The sequence below is a fragment of the Diorhabda sublineata genome, chromosome 1, assembly GCF_026230105.1.
Source record: "Diorhabda sublineata isolate icDioSubl1.1 chromosome 1, icDioSubl1.1, whole genome shotgun sequence".
Classification (NCBI taxonomy): Eukaryota; Metazoa; Arthropoda; class Insecta; order Coleoptera; family Chrysomelidae; genus Diorhabda; species Diorhabda sublineata.
The window spans coordinates 34,297,482-34,313,490 of record NC_079474.1 but is presented as its reverse complement, the minus strand read 5'-3'; the positions used below and the strand labels follow the sequence as shown (position 1 = coordinate 34,313,490).

The 16,009-nt window shown below is 31.2% G+C and overlaps 2 protein-coding genes across 5 annotated transcripts in view; both read right to left on the bottom strand.

Annotated features, from left to right (window-relative positions):
• Positions 1 to 16,009, bottom strand: part of LOC130450425 (zinc finger protein rotund-like) — a 177,817-nt gene that overhangs the window by 13,052 nt on the left and 148,756 nt on the right. The window lies entirely within an intron of this gene.
• Positions 7,718 to 9,577, bottom strand: LOC130450445 (putative uncharacterized protein DDB_G0293878). The gene has a single exon (XM_056788822.1). The coding sequence runs from the start codon at positions 8,896 to 8,898 to the stop codon at positions 8,020 to 8,022; it is 879 nt and encodes a 292-aa protein (XP_056644800.1). The 5' UTR covers positions 8,899 to 9,577; the 3' UTR covers positions 7,718 to 8,019.

Genomic DNA, 16,009 nt, shown 5'->3' with positions numbered 1-16,009 from the left:
TAACCCTCGTAAATTAAAGTCGTACATCGTCAAACGAAATCTTGAATCAATTATTTCTATTTGATTGATGCCCTGATATGATTAATTAAAAATATAGTATAATGTCGGACGAACGAAATATGACTTTATATTAAGTTGAAAAAATTGTTTATTCATATTCAAATAAACGTATTTATAGCCGAATTGAAGATTTATATCTGTAGCAATTAAATCTGTTACATCCTATCTATTTTTGGCGCAGGTCAGTTAGTCTCTAATCTATTTATGTATATATTATAACTGTCTAATTGATAGTCGCTTTTAAACTGTTTTTGTTATGCTAGGTTCACACCTAAAGGTCTTTACCGAAATGTATAATCTCTGATTTTGTATTTTTTACACGATTGATTAAGTTTACGCCGAAATGCATAATATATATCAGTGATTTAATTTTACGCAATTTAAACTCAATTATCCATGGCTCATGAATTATTAATAAAAGAAAAATGAATATATTTATAAATTACATATATAGGGTTTAAGTTTGGACCAGTAGTTAGGTTAGGAATTTAAAAATGTTTAACTGCAATTATAGATAGTTTAAAATCGTTTTTTGTTACATTAGTCTGAAGATAATGATTGAAATATCTTATTCGATGTTAACTTGATCTTTGGTTTTGTTGCTACCAAAAAATACGTGAACCCCTACAGTAACTTTAACAAAGGTTTGTTATTTTGTTGTTTTCAGATGGTACGATCCATTTTCCACGGTAATAACCCCCAGTCCTTCATTCATTTTTTTGTTATGCCGCTTTGTTAGTATCAGTAACTCAAAAGTAACTTAAATAAAAAGATTTATCAAATTAACGTAAGTCAAAATGACAGCACAGAATGACACAAGCAGGACCGCCAACCACTCAAAACGAAAACCCCAGTTTCCGCAGACAGCCGTAATTCTTCAAAAAGTTATATAAAAATCGATCTATGGTCTATGGAAGACTTTTTACAAATAGAATGTAGATTTACAAGTGGAACCATAACCTTAAAAAAATGAATAACTATTAACGTAAACATTTCTCGATATATCAATACTTTTTTCATTAATTTTCTCATCACACCTCGTATATTTTGTTATACACGTGTGCGTATAGAATTTATCCAAATTTTGACATGAGTACAAGAAATTGTGGGAGTATATTCAATGCAAAATCGAACTATTTTGATTACGGATACGGTACCAAATCTAATTTTCAATTACCCACAATAAACTTTTGTCTTCTAAGTAGGTGTAGTAAATAAGAAATGAAGGTAGACATTGAACATGACCCTGCGCTATTGAAATTTTCGAAGGTCACTGTCGGATGTGACGTAGTTTCTAACTCTTTGTTTGAATTTAGCTACTGGTTGAATGCATTGCCGTCGATGATGGTTAGAGGTTGACGTTGGGTGCTAACTATAGTTACTTTGGAACAGTGGCTTACTCTATTTTAAACTAAAAGGAATCACTTTATATTCAACTAGATAGAATAGACGAAAGAAAGTTTATTATCATATTAGATAAAAAATATCGCAAGGAAACTTTTAAATATGGTATATATACATTGCAACATCCATCAAAAGTTTTTTTTATATTGTCTGCCTCCTATTCCCATCTTTTTATATTAACTTATAGCTTATTTCCCTACTATTACCTTTTATTTCATTTTCTGTTCATTTATACGCAGTCCTTATTTTTTATCTTTATTTCTAACCTAACTAGTCTGTTTTGTATTTATTTTTTTAATCTAATACTATTTATATCGTTTTCATAAGCACTACATTGGTTTTTATGCTTATTAATATTACGAAAGTTTATAATTTATTAACATAGAATTGAATTGGAAAAGGAAATTATTATGTGTCACTCTCTAAAAACGTAATGTAATTTGACGGTTAAATTAGGTACTCTGATACTGTAAATCATATTTCTAAAGTCAACTGTCAAATATGAATCAATACTACCAACCGAACACCTACGCTACGATGTAATTTTACTAATGTATATTTTTAACCATTTTTCTATGAATAAATAATGTAAATACAAACCGAAATATAGAAAATACTCTTGCTGGAATGAATAACCTTCTGCGACTTTAGTTTTTGAATAAATGAAGGTCAGTTTAAGTGGAAAAAGTGAATCAATCGTAGAGCTCCTTTATTAATTTCTTGTGGATAGTTCAGCTACTCGCTTACAGATGACGCGACTGATATTTAACATTAAATATATGACATAATTTTTGCTATTGCCTATTTTACACCTTGAATTATTATTTAAATTAATAACTCATAGAAGAAAAATTAAATTAATAACTCCTGGAATAAAAATAAGCGATAGTTTTTAAAAAAATTAATTGTCTTCAAGAAAATTAATCTATTTGAGGTTAATTGTTTATAATGGCTATAATATATAAAAATCTGATTTATTATTATGCAATCGAGCTCAAAATTTGTAAGATTATAAAAATTGAGTGGAAAAAATTATATAAACAAACCGTATTGGTGTGATTACATTGGAAGATGAATTCATGTCATAACAAAACTCGTAACGTGGGATTTGGGACTCACAAAGTAATTTAATGATTATAAAAATAATGAAAAACGGATTTAAAACACTAAAACAATCAAAATTTTTGCCTAAACTTATATTATTAACGATAATATCGAGAGAAATGTACATTGGAAATCTGCTATTAAGAAAACACCTGATTTATCACCAACTAGAAGTGAAAAAAAAAATAAGAAAAACGTTTTGGTTGAACCTCAATTTACATTAAAATGTTTCCGCGTGCTGTAAACAATTTTCGCTGGAAAAAATGCGATGTTGTACGACGGGAAACTTTAAAAATAAAGATTGTTCAATACTGATGAATGTTTTAATATTTTTCACGTAATTTTTCGACATTATACCGAATCTTTTTCAACTTACTGTTACGTAAACGATGGATTCTTTCACCTTTTATACATTGCGATACATTTTACATACCAGTCTTCAACCCCTATAATTATAATAAAGACCGGACTGTATACAAAGAGGGGGATTAAAAAAGTAGTCAAAAACTAATTTAATCTGCAGTGCCCTATAGGGACAAAAATAATAGCAAGAGATGATGAAAACAAAAGAAAACGTTAGAAAAAAAAATTGTAGCACAAATGATTTTTTTTTTCGCTTTCTCCTCTCTTTAAAATATTGTCAGCAGTTATAAATTGAGTGTTGGGAAACCAGAGGCGTACGCGTCGGTTTGATTTATTATTTTATTTGATGTATTAATCAAAAAATGTGAATAATTTGTATGTATTATTAAAGTTATCTTGTATCATGTTAAATTAAGCCTTTTTGACATCTGAAGGAACAGCAGGAATTTTCTTGATCGTGTTCGATAAACTATTCTGCAATTCTAGTTAAAAAGTTTCTATAAACAATTATAATCCTGGGTTTCCTCGCCTATTTATGAATTTTCAAAATGTAATTATGACGAATTTTGTCAGTTTCTAATAAAAAATTGCGTTTTAATAATACGAATTAAGAAAAAAATAAAATAATTTCGTATTCTATTAAAAGAACGTTTAATTTTGTAACACCCTGTAGACGAGTGGTACTTACAGACATTATAATTAGTCGGTAAGGTCACTAATACATTTACCAACTGATATATTGGCGTTACCACTGTTTTAATAATTATAAAGTAATGGTTGATCTTTATTCAAGGTCGCCCTCTAAGAAATAATCATTATGTAAATCCTCTTCCTCGTCCACAAACAAAAATATGATTAATAATGTTTTCGTTTGTTGTAACACTTTTGGTACTCGTTTTGTGGTCTGTTGATGATGGTAATGATCACACGGTTTGATGACTATGTATTATTTTTAAAATATTAGCAGCACATTTGACGTAGCATCACTTTGATGGTTCGTTAAGTAATTATTAAATTTTTTTAAACGTATATTTTGGTGAATATGTTGATAATTTGATTGGTTTTTAATTTGTTTTCGACGTAATTATTAATAACATAACGTTTTTTTCTCTCTTTTGAATCATAATCTAAATCGCTGTATCTAATTTTAACCGATTCGGATGAAATTACTTTTCTCGGGCTATATACCTCGACGGACATTGAAAATATGCCTCGTTTACTGTCGGGAAAGATACAAAACACGATTACTCTCTTGAAAGCTACTATTTAAATATGAATTATGAAGTGTATGTATGAAATAAGTAAGTATGAATTTCTTGTTGATGATTCTACTTAAATCATGAAAAAAAAAATGATTTATTATTGCTGTCTTGAATGAAAAACTTCAATGAAGCATTCGTAGAGAAAATACAGTGTACAACACGTGATGAAATGCTTTATTTTACCTTTTTAGTACAATATACAATGGTATTCAGAAAAATGTTTCCAAAAAGTAGAAGAAGCTTGTAGAATAAAAGACAACGGAGATTTTCCACATGAAAATAGCTGCACTGGATGTTAGATTGGTGTGTTACGAAGCTTGGAGAACAGCTGGAACCGCGTAAACTCGCTTTTTAGTATACTAATAACCATGAACGATAAGGATGTACCAATGCGGGTTTCGTTAATCATCATTATTCGTTTTTTGGACAAAAGTGATATAAAATTCGAGGAAATTTGAAGATGAGAGTTTCTCCAAGACCTTCCGAAAATAATCAGAAGTGGACTTGCCACTTAAAAACGTCAGAATTGTAGAAAAACTCATTTTGGAAGACCGACGCACAACGGTACGCGATATGGCTGAAGAATTGGGCATCGTCTTGTAGACTATAGAGCAAATAATTCATGAACGGCCTTTGTTACCCCAAAATTTCATATAGATGCGTCCCAAGACTGCAGCGGTACGAAGAAGAAGGTGAAAAACAGTTTTTTTTTCGATGAAACCTGTCTACACATCTTGAATTTCAGCCTTAGTAATCAGCGATGTATGCAAAAATGCATTTTCCTTATGGAAAAGTACTTTTTTCCCTTAAAATCCACTTACATGACTGTCTTTTCATTTCGGGATTCTAGAGGAGGATCTATGGTTATGAATCGACGCAAAATTCTATCAATAAGGTCTGGAAAATGTTCGTTTCGATGCATTTTAGGTTTAATTTGAACGGAAACTTCAACCGTACCATTAGATGACGTTTTTCTATAATCTCGTTGGTTTTCAGTTTCAGCTTCTCAATATTTTACGATGGTACGACTTTCGAAATATAAAATGGGTTAAATTTGAGGTAGAACTTTTAAGACAACCGTGGTATAATACAAAGTCTTTTTTTCAACTACTCTGCAGTCCAATAATCTCAGTCAAGCTGCTAATCATTGATCAAATATATAAAATATGCAAATTCCGACGAAACATTAGTTACATTCGAACAGCCTCGTTCACTGAAACTTTGATAGACAGCTAAATTTTTTTTTAAATATAGCCGCAGGTCCACCGGCCGACCCACGGTTAAATACCTATGTGAGGTTCCTAAATTACCAGGCAATTTTTAAGCGATCAGACAAGTCATGTATTAATTAAAAACGAAAGATTTCAAGATTAGATTGTTTTAGAGTTAGAAGACCTTGAAATGTATCGAGAAATGAGATAATTATTCTTTCTGGTTTGTAAATGTTATTAAAATGATATAGTAGTCGGTATTTTTTACAAAAAAAATATGTCGATCTGGTTTAGACGTGTTTTTATTTCACCTTAACCTTAACATACAGAAATTCTTTAATAGACTGAGTTTAATAAATAGAAACATATGATATACGGGGTGGGTGATCTCAAATTAAACGATCTTTAGTTGGTAAAGTGACATTTTTCAAAATTTGATACATGGTGAAAGATATGACTACTTATTAGATCATTCTTGTGAAAAATAGTGGATAATACACATAATTCTACGCCAAGACGACCAGATCTTGATTTATATTTACAAACTTTGTAAGACGCTGCCGTCCTATGCTGAATTCTGGTTTCTACGAGGGTTCTAAGCGATTAGTAGAGATCCTCCGTGCGAAATTCAGCATTTTTGTTGAAAATTATTTTCATTTCGAAAATTCTAGATGACTGATTGATCATCTCAAAAGGTTAATCTGCTAAACTTAACAGAAACGATCTCTACTCATCGTTTAGAACCAGAACTCGTCTGAAGATAAACAGATAACTTGGTATCGAAACGTGTTGAGTATTTAAGTGTTGAAACACCGATTTGTACGAGTTTAAACGGCCCTACAATCTTATTTCCTGTGAAATGAGTTGGGAAGAATTTGTTGGAATTAAAATTTAACGAAATATTGAATCTTTGTTGGCAAATAGGAATTTATTGAAAAGAAATTTATGGTACACGTAATACATTGTACTTAAGGCGTATCCAAACATTTTTTTATTGTTTTGTAGATCGATAGATCAAAAAATTTTATAAGCTTATAGGCAATCACAAAAATTTTTGGAAATTACGATCTAATGATAAAAATTAATTTACAATTTGAAGAGTAGGATGTAAATAAAACTTTTTATTTTTATTTTTTTCCATAAATTTTAGATAGATATCGATAATTCATTTAAAATATGGTAGTATTTCAAAAAAAAAATGATTTGATAAAAAAATACATTTTTTAATAATTGAAAAAGTTTCTTTATTATTCAGACTATTATTAAAACTAATATTATTTAATTACTAAATAAATATTGTCTAATTACCTTCATTTCATAATAATAACATTTATTTATATTTATATTATTGATAGTTTCGTAATTTTGTTTATTCTCGTATATTCTGTTTTCATATATTTTATTTTCGTATATCCCTTGTATATTTCTTAATCATATCTACGTACCAGATTTATAGGGTTTATTTTGAACCCTTTTACTATCTTTTTATCAACTATTTTGTATCTAATGCATTTTCTAATTTTTCTTTATAAATCGATTGGGTTTTTAAAAATATTTGGTTATATGAAAACCATTTTATGTGTCAAAAAGAAAAAAAAATATGAATTTTTTGTTCTTATATCGCAAATTATAAAGCACGAATCAAAACTCACTTTTTAGATTATTTAATAAACATTTTTTTTTGTTTTTTTTACGTATAAATATCAAATTATTATGCAATTTTACAAAAAAATTAGAATTCTACATGGTGTAAACCATATATTTTACTAAAATTTTTCAGTTATATACGAGGGATTCCAAAAAAATGAATATATAGTTGTAATCAATTGAATTTTAATAAAAATCGTGAAATTCGATTCAAGTCACTCAATTTGTGTACTACCAAATTAGTTTAATTTACAATCTAACGTAAATAGAATTACAAAAAAATAGTATTTTACTAATACCCAAATTTTTTTCAAAACAAATTTTTTAGTTATATTTTGAATAATTTCCAAATTATTGACGATTGTGAACGACTTTAATTTTTTATGTATTTCAACAGTTCAATAACCCTAAAAAAATAATAAGGTTAAAGCTACGAGAAGTTGATTTCCTTCGGCAAGAACAATCTAACCTTAATTTCACTTTTAGGTTATAATTTTATAACTAATTTTAACCTAACTCACAATTTTGAGAGGTTTGACAGGAGATAAAAAAGAAGAAGTTAATTAATATAATTGTTTCGTATAATACGACATGTTGCTTGTATCATATTTTTTATTTGTAATAGTTGTAGGTCATAAATAAACTCAAATAATTAAGTTTCAAGGTCAAAATTGTGGTTGTTACCAAAAAAAATGTATTATTTTGTGTAGATGAAAGTAATATATCCAAAAATTGTATGTTTTTAGGACCCGAAACTTTTTCGACTGAAGTTTTGAAGTTTAAGTAAAATTTGGTTCAAATTTTTGATTTATTATTCTAAAAACTTGTACATTTTGCGATGAAATATTCAAAATTTTAAACCGATATATTTATTCGAGTCAAATATAATAATACGGCAATTAAAATATTCATAAATTCATTAATATATAAATATTTTATTGACACGACTATGTACATTTTGATATGATTTATAATTTTTTGTAATTTGATAAAAGTTTTTTCGTAATATATAACTTAATTGGACACATTATATATATTTTTATTTCATAAAATATCCTGAACGAATTATATATTTTTATTATTAATAGTTTTTTTTTTTTTGGATATAAAAATTTTACGGGCGAATAAAGAAGACTCACCTTTTCTTCTTGGAAGTTTTCGCCGACGGATATGGGGGTAGGAGGCGTGGAGGGCGTCGTCCCCCGATCCTCGTCGTTCCCTCTTTCCAACGACCTTGAACTTTCCGACCTTAAATTCTCCAAGTGTGTTTTATATTCCCTATATTTCAAATCGTTCACGTCCCTATTAAAATCTCTACTAATATCACTATGTCTCATATCACTGCCGTCAAGCCTCAGTCTATCGGTCAATCTATCATTAGTGTACCCCATTCTTTCATTGTTCAAATTTCTATCTAAAGAATTTAAATTTCTGTCCATCAAAGCGCGATCGTTCATCAAACTCGGTCTGTCGTTGTAATTTCTATCGGCGTTTTGAGAAATGTTGAGATTTCTATCTAAGCTCTGAGTTAAACTTCGCTCTAAATTTAAACGTTCTATACTAAGACTGTGGTCGAGGTTCATACGTTGTTCTTGCATGGTTCTTTCATTCAACAGGCGTTCGAGACTTCTCTCCTGTTGCATTCTCTCCTGTAACAGCCGGTCGGGATTTAAACTCAAGTTTAATTCTAAACCGTTCGTCATTTGTGACGATCTATCATAGTTGCGATCTTGATGAAGGTTGAGTCTCAGATCGACGTTTCTATCGCCCAAACGGTCTCCGAGGGATCGGAGAGTGTCGATAGAGCGTTGAAGGTGGCTGTAATTTGTGTTGTTTTCCAGGAGCATCGGGGGATTGTGGAAATCCAGTCCCCCTGTACGGTAATCTAACCTGGACTCCAGTTTGAGTATTTTTCTTTTTGTTCAAAATAAAAACTTAACGAAAGTACATAGAGAAACACTTATAAAATCACACTGTCGTTTAAGAAAAATAATAAAAAATTTATTTATATATGTTAATTGTATATAAATAAAAAAAGCACTTTAAATATGTTTCGGCGGCGAGTTAAGTTAAGTTTGCTACCGTGTAGATCGCGACGGCAAAAAACGAAAACAAAAAGGTATGAAAAAAGCAGCGCTCTGATGGCTAGTAAAAAGTACACTAACAACATGGCATATAAAAACGTCGGCATCGTTCTCACAGGCAGCATCATCCACGGCGGCACAGCAGACGGACGGGCGGGTGGGGGTAATTTCCAAAAGAGGGGGTAACTATTACGTAATACAATATAACAAGTGAACGTCGTCGTCTGCCTATTCAACTTAGACGGGAGCGTGGTGGGGGGGCGAGAACCCAAAAGCGCGCTGGACTTGGGATCGTCCTCATCGAGTTTGAAACTCGGCTACGGTGAAGAGACCTTTTTTTTTTTAATCCGCGTGAACTTGTTTTTTTTTTATTCTCTGTTTATCGGCACGCTTAGATAGCAAAAAATATTTTTTGTGGACTTCTGTATTTGGGTTTTGCACTTTTTTCTGCCGTTGGAGATAATAGGTCTCGATTAGTAAACACTTATCATTTTTTCAGTTTCTTTTTTTACTGCTACTGAATTTCAAATTGGTCGTTAACGTGTTTTACTTTTTTTTTTCCAACTTTCTCAATAAAAAATGATGTAGTTTAATTTATTGATACGTCTTTTTCTTTTTTCATTTTCAACATTTAAAAAGTTGAATAATATACCACCGGCATTGATGAATCCAATTTTTTTCTATTGAAATTAGTAAATAATTGAATAAATTAAATCATAAAACAAAATTTATTAATAAACTCAACAGCAAAAAAAAAACCAGAAACCTAAATTTGGTCTTACAATTTTAATCTAATAATTGGTTAATTTATAGGTTATTTCTATTGATTATTTACCAGAAAAACAATTTATGTAATTCTAATAGCGGGTATTACTCCCTCTGCTACGTAGAAGGGCTCTTACCCTATCAGGTATCGAAGAAATGAAATTCTGAACGTACTCCCCCTGCTTAGCATCCCATTCTTCTCGAAGAGCAATTTGGAGTTGATTTAAGACACTAGGAGGAGGATGACGCTCTATGGGATTGATATCCCAGTCCAGAACTGTGATTCCCGCTTGCTCCAATGCGGACGAGCATTATCCTGGATTAAAATGCTCACCAGAAAATAGAGCAAATGGGATCACAACCTCAAGGATGACCTCCGAGCAGTCAGAGCCTCATACCACAACTGATCTCCTTTTAAAAGGACGTGATTCACGAATGGTACATTGAGCAAATCGACCCCATGGTCGTCTCCAAACTATGGTATAGATCAAGCCGTGAATAAAACAAATTCTCATTGTTCTAAAGTTCAATGAGGTTACTGATAGGCAAATAATCGCATTTCTTTTCGATACCTTTTTAGGAGTTGAGGTCCTATCGGAGCTACCAGTCTCCCGGAGACCCGGAATGGTCGACTATCATAAGCTCCGGCCTTCTCTGGCCAAGGCATCAACTCAGGCTATGTCGATATTTGAAAGAACCGTTTTTATGGATCAAAAACATGTCTAATAACCATTGAAAAGGCTGTTTAAATGTGCGAAAAGCACAGCAGAATAGATCCAACAGGTGAATCAATTTTCAGACTATTTATCTTCTTGTTTACTATTCCTGAAGGAATTAGTTCAATGGATCCTTTGTAATAACTAGAATACCCAAAAAAATCAAACACATTGGTGAAAATTAGCTTTTAATAAGAAAAATATGAAATGTCTAGTTTTTTCTTTGCTGTTGAGTGTATAATTATATACTGGTCGACAAAGAAAAACTTTCATTAATAATTTTCATTAGAAAATTTCTGACATTATTCGATTCTAACAGTGGTGGATTTACCAGTAGGCTGTAACTACCCCATGGCGATAGATTTCAAGGGGCGGCAAATTTTGTTTATAAATTTACAAAAGTAAAAAGTTTTCGTAAAATTAACGTTACAAGTGACATTTTATATTCAAAATGACACGATTAAAAATAGAATTCGATAACAAAGCGAATCACGACACAAAATATCAGTAGCTGAATATACGTGGTTAGTTTAGGAAATTTTCATCGCTTTACTTGCGAGACGCTAAAAATCCTTTTAGGTAAAATAATAATAAGAAAATTCTGCATACTTAACTTTTTTTCTTAAAGCATCTTGACACACAAGTGTTCGTAAAAAATCAGGGAAACGAATCAGAAGAAGAATCATTTTCCACCACGATAATACGCGTTCTAAGATATTAGTTCAAACCAAAACGTTTTTGGACAGTCAAAACAACGAATTGGTGAATCATCTATCACACAACTCTTGTTCAACACCCAATGATTTTTTGATATATAATTTGGGAGGTATCTCAATCGAAATGTTTGATAAGAAATAAGGTACACAACGTTTGAGCTTGGAAATTGGGGGCCCGTAATTAGAACATCACCAAACGGCATTTCTGGTACTCCGTACAAGTCGGATATGAAAAAGCCAGCCGGAAAACTTCATATTGTACACGAGCGAATCCTTATGGAAAGTGAGACCAAACTCTCAACTAGTGGCGGTGTAATAAGGCCTGAAGTTTTGGATGTCGGAAAAGCCTCGCCAGAAGTGACCGAAAGTGCCGGAAAATTCATCCGAAAAACCTCACGTGGTACAAGCGTCAAACTTTTTTACTTGACTTTTGGGGTCTTAACTAAGAGTAGTGTAATAAGGCCTGAAGTTTTACAGGTCGGAAAACCTTCGGAAAAATAAAGAAAATCGACGTACTTGTGAAAAGTACTTTTATGTAGCCAGCTCTGGGACTAGAGGTAAAATTATTAACAGTCCAACTGTCATTTATAGTTTTGTAATCCTGAAAGTTTCTCTTTGCATTCTATTTTACGTTATTTTGTCAATTGGTATATACGAGGGTTGTTTATGAGGTAAATTGAACATAGAACTAAATTCTTCTTTTTTGACTAGTACTTCAAACTGATGTCTGTTCGAAGTATTAACCAAAATTGTTTTTTTACAAAACGCAGTTTGAAAATAGGTGAACCTTAACATTTTTTGTTATTTCTAGATAATTCTATTTTTTAATTTTCGAATTTTATTGCAGTGAAAGGAATATTTACATAATAATGATTTAAAAAAAAAATCTTATATAGTCAAAATATGATAATGTTATTACTGGCCTCTATTCTAATTTAGTATTAATTATCTTAAACAATTGTATATTTTTCAAATAAAAATTGTTTTTTATTACAGTAACCAAAATATCTTCAAAATGGCGTGTATATTTTATTGTACTGTCTACCATTTTCGGAATAACAATTAGTTCCGTTTCACTATAGATTCGTTAAGCATTGTAAACGTATTTATGCCTTTTTGAATATTTCCATATACCTCTTTTTTGATGCAAAAAAAAAAGATGGCTTTGGGTATTGTTATAAATATTTCAAATTACTCGACAGCCATTACATTTATTGTTGTTCATTTTTTGCCGAATCCAACGTATTCGTTCAAGAATTGTGTGTAAACGATTTAAGAAATGAAAATATCGAGCACAAAACGATATAATACAAAACTTGTAAGTCAAAATTTAGAAAATATAAAGTATTTAATCATATTTACGTTGAATAATCTAATTACTAGCGAATTGTGGTCCGAAACGAAAAATCCAAAGATTGTAATTTTAGAATAACTATTAACGGTGTTAATTATTTTCGTGAGTACACAAAAGTTTTAGTTTTTACGTTGAAAATAACGAATTTTTGGTTTATAAACGTTTAATTAAAACATTTGACCAGAATTAAACAAAAAATAAACAATAATACAAAGACAAAGTTTCATTGTAGTGCAGAAATAAACGATTTTCAACCTTAATCACCAGTATTATCATCATCGTCATCTATTGTAATAGGATAATATTAATTGCTAATGGTCAACGAAGTAGGATTCTGGTTTTGTTCAAGTCTTGATACTACATATTTGATATATCGACTAAATTTTGCGTTTTGCATCATCAGACCACCAGATTCTTCACGAGTTGCATCAGCTTACCTTCTTCATAACTTCATAACAGAATTTGCTTATTTCCGTATCAATTTTAACACCAAGATCTAGCATTGCATTTGAATATCCCAGAATGTCGAATTGCCCCCCTGTGGAGGTCCTTTTGCTTTTTGCAATCCACTTTCTTGAATGTTTTTTCATCTCAGGAGTCTAAAGATGGATCCAAGTTACATTTACAGTTAAAAATCGAAGTAAAAAGTTCATTTGAATGCGCTGTTCGTCCAAAATGTCCACTGCACAGCAAATGTGGAAATCTGAACATCATCCAGTATTATTTGGTGAGCTTTTGGATGATATGCCTAGTTTCAGAAGTTTTGAACCGCCCCGAACGCTCTTCATCACTCAAACTGAAACGGCTACGTTCAAATTCAATTATCCAATATTTTGAGGCCGTAAATGATGATTCAGTATCTAAGTAGAGGTTACAAAAGATGTTTAGCTTTGTAGGTGAGTATCCAACGCATCATTATTGGTGACGAGACTAGGTTTTATAAATATAACTTCAGAAGTGCGAGTGCGATAAGACCAAGATGATGCATCGACAATCAAAATCTGGTTAACTCGTTATATCAAGCCATGACTGGAGGTCATCCCAGACTAGGTTTATAAAAATCTAAGTAGGGTAAGTAATTTTGATCATTTTTGTAAATTAAACGAAAAGGTAAAGTCAATTTCAAGCTCGGAAAAATATTAGTAATATCTTTGGTAGCTTTATTTTGCTTATATGTTTCAATCAAAAGCAAATTTTATTCAGAATTGACTTTTATATTGTTGTCGATTTCACTTTCGAAAAAAAGCACCAACCACACCTCGAGAAAACGCTACACGTACCAAAGTATCGGTTTTTTGTGAATGGAAAAGCTTAAAACAACTTTCCATCTTAACAAAACCTCTAATATATCTTAAGAGCTGTTTCTATACTACCAGTGGTTTCTTATACAAAGTTTGATGATGTTCATTAAAAGTAGACTTTGAAGAAGTCTAGGTAAGGAGTGAGATGAATTTAAAATGAAACTGGGGCAACAGAAAATAGATGGACCAAGAGAATACTAAAATGGTGTACCAGGAATGAAGCATACATAACCAATAGACAATCACCTACACGATGGACGTAGGTCTAGGTCTAAGAGACGAAGCAGGCTGCCAAATAATAATGATATCTAAGATCTAATTGACTTAGATCGATCCGCTTCATGATTCAATAACGAAAACCCTTCTATATAGATACAGGTGATATTGTAGGAAGTATCTTCCATTTCCTATTTACTACATTCATTTGTAAAGTATAATTTTTAAAGAACCATTATGTCGAGTTGTGCGAATCTTGAAACCAATCAAGGTATTCATTGCAAAAGAGATCTTTGACTAAAAGAAAAGTTTATTACTTCAAAGCTCTTAATTAGTGTTTTTATGGCATTGCTGTTATCTTTAATTAGCTGTTATTAAAGTCGTTTCTGATGGTACGTAGGTAATGTTAATATATTTTTTGCTAATTTAGAAACCAATGAATAAATTACAACGACTCCACGACTGTCTTGTAAAAAAATAAATAGGATTTTTTATGATAATATTTAGAATTTTATCTATTGTATTGATACAAGGTGATAGATCCAAAAACTGTTTTATTTGTAAGGCACTCGTCCCGCTACAACAAAAAGGGGTGTATATTCGAACCCTGGTGTACTTTATCGTAAATGTACAAATCTACGACCTAAAAATTTGAACAGCAGAAGATTAGTTGTTACACCAAACATGTTGGATGTCATACCATCAGCACTGTCCCGAAACAGATACCTGAAACTGAAAAATCCCGAAGAATCTACCGGACATTGGCTAAGGCGTTCTTCTGGAACCATTGCATATTAAAGACATTCCGTCAGAAACATAAAAAAATGCAGTACATTGGAAGCGTTCAAATTGGAAAGTCTGAGCTGTTCGCGAGGAGTTTCAAATTCGGATGTCGGAAAGGGTGCTACGCTCGAAACGTCGGATGTTCGCGAATATTAGATCGTTATCCATTTGCTTCGAATATTTTCCGATAACTTTGATCAATCACGTGACCATCAAAAGAGTACGGACCCACGAAATCTCCCGCATGTATATCTATCGATTTTTCGAGGACGTTGCCACATTTCCAAGACGTTCGCAGCGAGCGTGTTGAACGTCTCCTGCATTCACATTAATGTCTGTTTTTTTTTTCATATAAATAATTAATTTTACTTATTAGGATTTTAGTATGGGGTAGTAAAGTTGTGGGATAAGATAATTTCCTTTTTTCAATGTTAATTTTTGTGATAAATATATTTCCAAAACAGTTGAAGGTATTTGTACATGAATTATGTGGCTTTTCTGAGGCTGTCAAATATTATATGCAGGGGGTTGCATGTGAAATAAGTAGGTATTGGCATTAATAAACAAATTATATATCAACAAAGTAATGTGAAAAGAAATCTTGGATGATTGAGGACAAGCGACAGATTGAATTGAGTATACAAATTTCATATTTGTGGCTTGAGCCGATTCTGTTGGTAATAAAATGAAAAAGGGTAAAGTTTCGACCATAATTATTTATTATTTTATAGTTTTATCGCAATATTTCTACCTACCGTCGGTTATATAAACAACAAAAGATCTCGAATTTCCGGAAGAAAATATTTTTTTAAAAAATCTGTAGTTTTAGTTTTTTTTTTTCCAAATTTCGATACTTGTACATTCATTTCTATAAAATTTATGATGCAATTTGAAAGTCGACCAATAAATAACTATTAGGTAACTTAACAATGATCAGAATCGGCATTAGAACTTTCAATGACTTTCAGTGACGTCTTTAATCAATTCTTCAATAATTTAACACGAATTAGTAATAAATATAAA